The sequence below is a fragment of the Arachis stenosperma genome, chromosome 5, assembly GCF_014773155.1.
Source record: "Arachis stenosperma cultivar V10309 chromosome 5, arast.V10309.gnm1.PFL2, whole genome shotgun sequence".
In the NCBI taxonomy this organism is placed as follows: domain Eukaryota; kingdom Viridiplantae; phylum Streptophyta; class Magnoliopsida; order Fabales; family Fabaceae; genus Arachis; species Arachis stenosperma.
The window spans coordinates 114,522,804-114,532,959 of record NC_080381.1 but is presented as its reverse complement, the minus strand read 5'-3'; the positions used below and the strand labels follow the sequence as shown (position 1 = coordinate 114,532,959).

Sequence of the window (10,156 nt, the reverse complement as noted above, 5' to 3'; positions counted from 1 at the left end):
GGCCTTTTCATGTATAATGTTTGTTATGCACTTGTTTGTATCTTGTTTTGTAAGTTGAATACTAATCGATTTTGTATCTCGTAGGTGGGGTTCGTTTTTGCCATCGTCGCGAGAAGGGTGGTGCACGAAATTGTGATCATCAACAATGGCGCCAATAGGCTTGGTGCTCTCAAACGTGAATCACATTGTCACAACTTCGCACAACTAACTAGCAAGTGCACTGGGTCGTCCAAGTAATACCTTACGTGAGTAAGGGTCGATCCCACGGAGATTGTCGGTATGAAGCAAGCTATGGTCATCTTGTAAATCTCAGTCAGGCAGATTCAAATGGTTATAATGGTTTTCGAAAACGTAAAGATAAGTAAAGCATAAAATAAAGATTGAGATACTTATGTAATTCATTGGTGGGAATTTCAGATAAGTGTATGAAGATGCTTTGTCCCTTCTGAATCTCTGCTTTCCTACTGCCTTCCTCCAATCATTCTTACTCCTTTCTATGGCAAGCTGTATGTAGGGCGTCACCTTGTCAATGGCTAGTTCCCATCCTCTCAGTGAAAATGGTCCAAATGCTCTGTCACAGCATGGCTAATCATCTGTCGGTTCTCGATCATGTTGGAATAGAATCCAGTGATTCTTTTGCGTCTGTCACTACGCCCAACACTCGCGAGTTTGAAGCTTGTCACAGTCATCCCATCTCAGATCCTACTCGGAATACCACAGACAGGGTTTAGACTTTCCGGATCTTAGGAATGGCCGCCAATAATTCTAGCTTATACCACGAAGACTAAGAGATACGCGCTCGATCTAAGGTAGAACGGAAGTGGTTGTCAGGCACGCGTTCATAGGTGAGAATGATGATGAGTGTCACGGATCATCACATTCATCATGTTGAAGTGCAGCGAATATCTTAGAATAAGAATAATCTGAATTGAATAGAAGAATAATAGTAATTGTATTAATACTCGAGGAACAGCAGAGCTCCACACCTTAATCTATGGTGTGTAGAAACTCCACCGTTGAAAATACATAAGTGATGGTCCAGGCATGGCCGAGAGGCTAGCCTCCAAAACGTGATCAAAGGATCAAAAGATAATCCAAAGATTAATGTTCTAAGAAACGTAGTCAAAGACACCTAGTACAATAGTAAAAAGTTCTATTTATACTAAACTAGTTACTAGGGTTTACAGAAATAAGTCTAAATGCAGAAATCTACTTCCAGGGCCCACTTTGGTGTGTGCTTGGGCTGAGCTTGAGCTTTACACGTGTAGAGGCTTCTCTTGGGGTTAAACGCCAAGTTGTAACGTGTTTTTGGCATTTAACTCGGGTTTGTGACGTATTTCTGGCGTTTTACTCCAGAATGCAGCATGGAGCTGATGTTGAACGCCAGTTTGCGTCATCTAAACTCGAATAAAGTATGGACTATTATATATTTCTGGAAAGCCCTGGATGTCTACTTTCCAACGCAGTTGAGAACGCGCCATTTGGAGTTTTGTAGCTCCAAAAAATCCATTTCGAGTGCAAGGAGGTCAGAATCCAACAGCATCAGCAGTCCTTTGACAGCCTCCTATCAGATTTTTGCTTAGGTCCCTCAATTTCAGCCAGAAAATACCTAAAATCACAGAAAAATACACAAACTCATAGTAAAATCTAGAAATGTGAATTTTGCATAAAAACTAATAAAAACATCCCTAAAAGTAGCTAGATCCTACTAAAAACTACCTAAAAACAATGCCAAAAAGCGTATAAATTATCCGCTTATCAAAGGGTCTCCGGGTCATTGCAACCCGACACAAATTAGGCAGGATGAGTGGGGATGATGTAAGTTTGAATATCTATTTTGCTATTTTCCTTACATGTATATACTTATGTATATCGATAATCTTGATTGATTCCCATGTTGCAGTTCATTTGGATGCCATACAATAGTCTTAAGGTCCGGCTCAAGTCTCATCCATACTATTCCTTATCTTGGTACTTTGAGGTCTTCCAACAGCAGCTCGCATCATGCCGGGATCGGCAATCACATGAGGTTCCTCATATACGGGCAATAGCTCTTCCAGAATAGGCGGAGAGAAACCCATCTTGTAAACGTTGAACATGATACTTAGGTGGTACACATCATCAACGTAAGTCCTCCAGTCCAGTCTACAAAACGAGCGTGCTGCAAGCACATGATGACATGGATAGTGGAGGGCTTGAAAGCATCCACAATCGCATGTGCGCGTGGATAAAGAAACCCGACAGCTAGTCATTGCGATTCTCCCCCCAGTCGGTGCAAGCTCCTCAACAACAAACTCAGAGTTTTCCCTGTCATATAGATCTACCCGCATATTCCTAGAGGCATGTAGATTCTTCTCAATAGCCTTCACAAGGGTCTGACAAAATTCTTACCTAGCCCTGAGCTGTGACTCGGCTTCCTTTCCTTTCCTCACAAAGAGCTCGACCAAATGCCTATATATTGACTTAACAAGTGAACCCACCGGTAGGTTACGTGTCCCTTTCAGCATGACATTAATACACTCAGAAATGTTAGTCATCATATGCCCATATCGACGGCCTCCATCCTGATATTGAGTCCATAACTCCAATCCAATCCTACACCAATCAACCATGGCAGGATCTTCCTTCTGCAGGATATCCATGTAATACCGATGCTCTTCCTTAGTCTTCGCATATGCGCCATTCACGAGGATTGATGAATAGGATTAATACCGGTTTAGAATTACACTCTAGAAAAGAGAACTTCTTCGTTGGTAGCATAGTCCAAACTGGCAATTAAATCCCATCATCAAAGTTTAATTGTTCAATTAAAAATAACCAAGAATAATTAAATCTCGGGTCGTTCTCCCTAAGAATTACAATCAAGTGCTCAATTATTGGCTGTGAGGGAATTGGGGGGATTTGGACAATAGGTAAGAAAATGTAAATAGCAAGGAATTAAAGAAGCAAGCAATAATTAAATATCAAAAGGAATCAAACTCAAGGCAATTAATCAAGAGAAAGGGAAATTCAAATGCTAAGAAACCTCTTGGCAAGGGTTGAAAGTCAAGGTGACCTATCCTAGCCATTGACCACAAACATATGATGATTATGAAGAGTTAATCCTACTTAGTCAATCCTAACATGGAGGATAAGTCAAATAGGTATAATTGATTTCAATCCATAAGTCCTAGCCTACTCACTAATTAGCTTAGTGAAAGACTAGAGTTAGTGGAAACCAAATCAGCTAACTACCCTAATATATCAATCAAGAATCCATCAATGACTTAAGGGTCATCAAAGTCCTCAATTCCAAGCCAAGAGTGAAGAAAAACTACATTAAAACTAAGCCAACCATTTTATCAAACACTTGGTGTGCATGAAAATAAAAGCATATTAAATTGTAATAATAAAAATATCTAAAGCTACCAAAAACAAGAAAATAATAATAACAACTCAATTAAATAACAATAAACAAAGAAACATTAAATTGCATTAATAGAATTTAAAATTAACAAGTGTTCGTTAACAATAAAATAACTAAATAAAAGAAATAACAAGTAAAATTGAAAGAAGTAAGAAGCTAGAAGAAGAAATAGTAAAGAGTACTAAATTAAAGCAAGTATCAAAGCATAAATCTAACAGAAATTTAACTATTCTATCCTAAATTCTGGAGAGAAGAGATAGCTTCTCTCTCTAGAAATGACCTAAAACATGTCTAAACTAAAACCTAATTGCTCTCCCTTGCCTCCTCTTGAATTAGGGTTGAAATAGCTTCAGAAATGAGTTGAATTGGATTCTGGAGGCCCAAAATTCACTGCTAGCGATTTGCATTAAATGAGGTCATGTGCTAGCACTTGTGCGTACACATAGATGTGTGCGTACGCACACTTGCTGAAAAGCTCCAAACTCCATTTCTTCATGATTTCTCCACTTTTGCATGCTTTTTCCTCACTTCTTCAATCCATATTAGCCTTGTAAGCCTGAAATCACTCAACAAACACATCAAGGCATCAAATGGAATTAAAGTGAATAAAATTTAGCAAATAAAGGCCTAAAAAGCATGTTTTCACTTTTAAGCACAATTTAGGGAGAATTTACAAAACTATGCTATTTCATTCAATAAGTGTGAGAAAAGTCAATAAAATCCACTCAATTAAAGCAAATAAATACCAGGAAATGTGGATTTATCAAGGATCTTCCGGGCATCGTTAGACTTGAAGGATAGCACGAAGTTAGCGGCGATGTGTCATACACAGAATGCATGGTATGCCATTGGCAGGAGCCACCTACCGTCTTCTGTAACCAGGGTAGCCTTGATAGCGTTGTTCTGATCAGAGATGACTAAAATGACGGGCTGGGGAGTCATATGCTGACGAAGGTGACTAAGAAAAAACTTCCATGAATCTGTGTTTTCGCCTTCGACTAACCGGAATGCTACTAGGAAAATGTTCAAATTTCCATCTTGGGTAAGAGCCATTAGCAGAGTACCTTCATACTTTCCATATAAATGAGTACCATTGATGGATATCAGTGGTATGCAATACTTGAATGCCTCAATACACGGAGGAAACATCCAAAATAATCGATGAAAGAAAATCTTCGTTCCATCCACCGTATTACCTACCCTCACTGGTGAAGTGCGCAACACCGCTATAGTGCCCGGCATATACAACTGAACCCTCGTGATCCACCTTGGTATGTGGTTGTAATCCTCCCAATCTCTGTATATCTGAGCAATGGCCTTTTGCTTGGCCATCCAAACCTTCCTATAGCTAGGCTTAAAACCAAACTTTGACGACACCGCATTCTGTAATACCTTAACGGAGACTGATGCATCCGCCATGACCAACGATAGAATTGAAGCACAGATGACATGATAATTGAGCTGCGTGTGATCCATTGATATCTCAGTTACTAGACATGTGTTTGGTCCGTTGTACTTTCTAACTTCCAGTAACCTTTTCTCTACCTCATAGTCACACGTATCAGCCAGTTACATCCATTCTCGAACTGCACACACTTCCCGTGATACTTCAATTTGTCGGAATCAAACACATTATATTCTACACCACGACGAATATTATAACTCTTGATTGTCAGTATAGCTTCGTCTTTGGTTTCGAACCATTGTTCGATTTCAAACTCGTCTGTGCCAATCATGCTAGGTGTAACACCCTACCACATTAAGCTTTACGCTTAAGTCGTAAAATAGAGGTGGTGTGGTATTACGACCTCTAAAATAAAATGAGTACACATAATAGCAGAAGAATTATAATATCCTAGGAGCCTTGAAGAATAGAGGAAATAAAAATCGCAAAATAAAAGCGCAACGCTCAAGGAACGAGTTAACTTGCATGCTAAGAAAACCATAACTATTAAACATAAGATAACAGAAGTAGGAATAGAGTGCCAAAGATACAAAATAACAAGCTCCTGACTCAGCCTGCGAAGCCAAGACTGGCCGGAGAATATACACACATATATACATATATATACATATCCAAAATCCAGATGTACATAAACAAAATCTTGCCTTTCCATACACCTCTAGGAGGATCAAAGAGAATAAGTTATGTGAAGAGAAAGCTAAGTACATATATATACATCATAGCATAACAAAATAACCCAGTAACCACTCTGCTTCAAGAGTCCAGACGCCTAACGAGATGCCTCTCGACCTACATCTGAAAAACAACAACATAGTATGAAATGAGAACCGGAGGTTCTCAGTATGGTAAAGGTGCCACACATAATATATAAGGTCCTGGGAATGCCAGAGGCAATCCTAGAACGCCGACACTCAGATTTTAGAGCTTAAAGTATTAAACAGAAGGCATAAAAGGTGGTTTTCTAAGAGTATCTAAAATTGACTTAACTTAACCTTAAGTCTAAACCCCATATTGCCGTTCCTCCATACCTCCACTTCCTTCAGTATTTCACAGACAGTTAAACAGATATAAGCAAGCACAAGAAAGTTACAAATACAGCAGGTAACAATTACACATTTAACATGGCAAATACAGTTAGGCACACCCAACTAATGCACAAGCAAGTAATTCGAGTAATATGCAGATGATGCATGCCTGTCCTACGGCTGATGAGGCTCATCTGTCGGTTATCCAGCCAACCCGACAAGTCTGAATTGTACTTAGACTGTCCCCCGACGTGCATCCCCATGAGTCTATGCATAGCTTTATCTCAAATAATCAATATTCCTCAATGGGGGTAACATTCCCGGGAATTTATATAGTGCCCGGTCACACTAAGGTTGTAGGGTCAACAGAGTATCGAGTTTTCTACCTGGTACACGTGGTGGCAAGCCACGGCACTTTATCCATGGAATCTTGTATCTCAGATCATTCAAATTCATAAGCCATATAAATAATTCAATTATAATTCATCAACATCCACATCATTCTCAATTGCATCTCATTCATCAACATACATTAAACATATTCAATCATTATCCTTCATTATCACACCTCCCATTCCGTCCATCAATAGTTCCAATTCAAAACATAATTCATTCTTTTCTAAGAATCAAACTTCAAACTTAAAATATACTCATTTTTTTAATAACTCACCATCAAACCATATAACCTTTAAATCTAAATCTCTTTTAAATAATCATCTAAACAAAATCTCTAATTTTTATAAAATTTTGGCAGCATCTCCTCTAAAACTCGGACTTTGCCACCCTTTTCGGGTCCAAACCTGCATTCTTTTCAACTCAACATACCCTTCCTCATCATCATAACAATCACCACAATAAATCTACCTCAGATCAACAATTATACTTACACAGTATTCAAATCCAACAACCAAAATTTAACTAAGAATCATAGTTCACAAATCCTAGGCTCTTAACACAATATACCTCATTATCACAACAACCTCCACAATAATTATACCTCAAATTAATAATTCACTAAATCACCAGTTAATCAACAAGCACCAAAACAACCATGTTCATCAACAGGATACTAAGTATTAAATATACACATGCAATCCAACTTATCCTATGGTCATCTAGCCTAAGTTTTCACAGAATATTATATATTAAATGCAAGAAACCTAAACCATACCTTAGCCGATTCCCAAGTATTATTCCAAGACAATTTTTCTAAAAGAACACAGCCCTCAAAACCTCAACTAATCCACTTCCTCCAAGTTCTAGTATTCACAATTTCAAGCTCCAATTATTTATTTTCAACCTAATACACATTTATAACACATATATACCCAATTTAATACTCAAAGCTCAAATTCAAAGAAAATAAAATAGAATTATCGTATCCTCACCTTACCCAAGCTTCACATAAGCAAGAGTGAACGTTTCCCTCAAGCTAATTAGATCCTAAAACATCAGAAATCAAAGAAATTCAACATTCCCACTTAAAATTCGAAAATTGGGGAAAGAGAAGGCTGAGAGTGATTAAACAGGTTACCTATGAAATTGTTCCGATAGAAACATAGAGCTCGACGCGGTGAACGCGTGGCCGCAAACGGTGCGGCGATTGGAGCTCGGACGGAGAAGTTACAGGAGTTGGAAATTTACGTTGAAATGAGGGGGACGAAGGCCTGGGTTCACTTAAAAGGGCTGGTCCGGTTGGACCGACAGCTCGGTTCGGGTCCGGTTCAATCGGTTCGGTCCGTTCGGTCCAATTTTGGACCGTTTTCTTCGAAATTGGTGTCAAAATTCTCGTTTCGATGAGCTCTATCCTAATTTGATATAATATTCATATTTCTAATCCTAATTATTAAAAACTAATTTATTAACTAATTATTTACTAATTTAATCTAAGTTTACATTCTACCTACCTAACAAAGAATTTTGCCCTCAAAATTCAAATCTAGTTACCTGAAAAGAGATGTGGATAGTCCTTTCGCATATCTGATTCGAGCTCCCAGGTATGTTCCTCGATACCAGCTCGACTCCAAACTACTTTTACCAATGATACTTCCCTTCCTTGTAATCGTTTAACACTGGTGTCATCAATTCTTACTGGGGCTACTGGAAGTGTTAGATCTTCTCTCACTTGGATTGGTTCTGGTTCTAGAATATGACTTGCGTCAGGAGTGTACTTCCTAAGCTGAGACACATGAAACACGTCATGCAAATTCGAAAGATATGGCGGTAAGGCAATTCTATAAGCCACTGGCCCAATCCTCTTCAGAATCTCAAAGGGTCCAATATAACGGGGATTCAGTTTCTTAGTCTTAATAGCTCTTCCTACCTCAGTGGTTGGTGTAACTTTCAAAAAGACATGTTCTCCTTCTTCAAATTCCAAAGGCTTTCGCCTTTGATCAGCATAGCTCTTCTGGCGGCTTTGGGCTATAAGCATTCGACTACGAATCTTCTTTATTTGCTCAGTCGTTTCAGCTATCACCTCAGGCCCTAATAAACTCCTTTCTCCAATTTCATACCAACACAACAGAGATTGACATTTCCTACCATACAGAGCCTCATATGGAGCCATTCCAATGCTCGCATGATAGCTATTATTATAAGCAAATTCTATTAATGGCATATACCGATCCCAGCTCGCTGGCTTGTCCAAAACACAAGCCCTTAGCATATCCTCCAAGGTCTGAATAGTTATCTCTGACTGACCATCTATCTGAGGGTGATACGCAGTACTCAAACTTAGCTGAGTTCCAAATGCATGCTGAAAAGCTCCCCAGAACCGTGATATAAAGCAAGGATCCCTGTCAGATATAATGGTAGAAGGCACGCCATGCAATTTGACAATCTCTTTAATATACATTCGAGCTAATTCTTCCATTGTACAACTTATTCGGATAGGAAGAAAGTGAGCTGATTTTGTCAGTCGATCCACATCCACCCAAATAGCGTCACAACCAGATCGGGTTCTAGGCAAACCTATCACAAAATCCATTGCGATACTCTCCCATTTCCATTGTGGAATTTTCAAAGGCTGAAGGGTTCCTGATGGTCTCTGATGCTCAATCTTAACCTTCTGATACGTTGTAATGCCACATCATTCTTCATCCCTGGCCACCAGAACATCGCATTCAGATCTTGATACATTTTGGTACTCCCTGGATGAATTGAGAACCCACTCTTATGAGCTTCCTTCAAGATATTTTGTAGCAGGTCTCCAACATTAGGCACAATAATCCGGTTCTTGAACCTCCATAAACCATCCTGACCTTCTGACACTCTCCACTATTTTCCCTGTTCAACTGCTGGTAATACTTTACGTAACGCCTCACTATCTCGATGAGCCTTCAGAAGTTCTAATTTAAAATCACTTGAAATCTGCAACTGACTCAAACACAGGATTCCAGATTCTTCTCTAATTCCCAAATTCAAACCTTGAAATGCCTTTAGTAATTCTTCTTCCTGTAGCATTGGTGCACGAAATTGTGATCAATACTTTTCAAAACATAAACAATCCCTAGTAATGGCTCCAAAGACTTGGTGCTCAATACCATGGCATAAACACAACTTCGCACAACTAACCAGCAAGTGCACTGGGTCGTCCAAGTAATAAACCTTACGCGAGTAAGGGTCGATCCCACGGAGATTGGTGGTATGAAGCAAGCTATGGTCACCTTGTAAATCTCAGTCAGGCAGACTCAAATGGGTATAGTGATAAACGAATAAAGCATAAAGATAAAGATAGAGATACTTATGTATATCATTGGTGTGTGAGCTTCAGACAAGCGTATGAAGATGCTTTCCCTTCCGTCTCTCTGCTTTCCTACTGCCTTCATCCAATCCTTCCTACTCCTTTCCATGGCAAGCTCGTGTAGGGTTTCACTGTTGTCAGCAGCTACCTCCCATCCTCTCAGTGAAAATACGTCCCTGATGCTTGACAAACCCCAATTTGACGGTTTATCTTGTATTGAATTTAGGATATTTTATCACCTTTTACCCACATTTATTCAATGAAATAGCATGGTTTTGTATATTCTCCTTTAATTGTGCTTAAGAGTGAAAACATGCTTTTTAGGTCTTAAAATAGATAAATATAATTTACCTTGATTCCATTAGATGCCTTGATATGTTTGTTAAGTGACTTCAGATTTAGGAGGCAAAGATTGGATCAAGGGAATGAAGAAAAAGCATGTAAAGTTGGAGAACTCATGAAGAAATGATGGAACCAAAAAGCTGTCAAGTCTGACCTCTTCGCACTTAATTGACCAT

The 10,156-nt window shown here is 39.0% G+C and overlaps 1 protein-coding gene across 1 annotated transcript; it reads right to left on the bottom strand.

Moving 5' to 3' along the window:
* Positions 1–4,228: 4,228 nt before the first annotated feature.
* On the bottom strand, positions 4,229–4,882 carry LOC130981131 (uncharacterized). The gene has a single exon (XM_057904752.1). The coding sequence runs from the start codon at positions 4,880–4,882 to the stop codon at positions 4,229–4,231; it is 654 nt and encodes a 217-aa protein (XP_057760735.1).
* Positions 4,883–10,156: the final 5,274 nt, after the last annotated feature.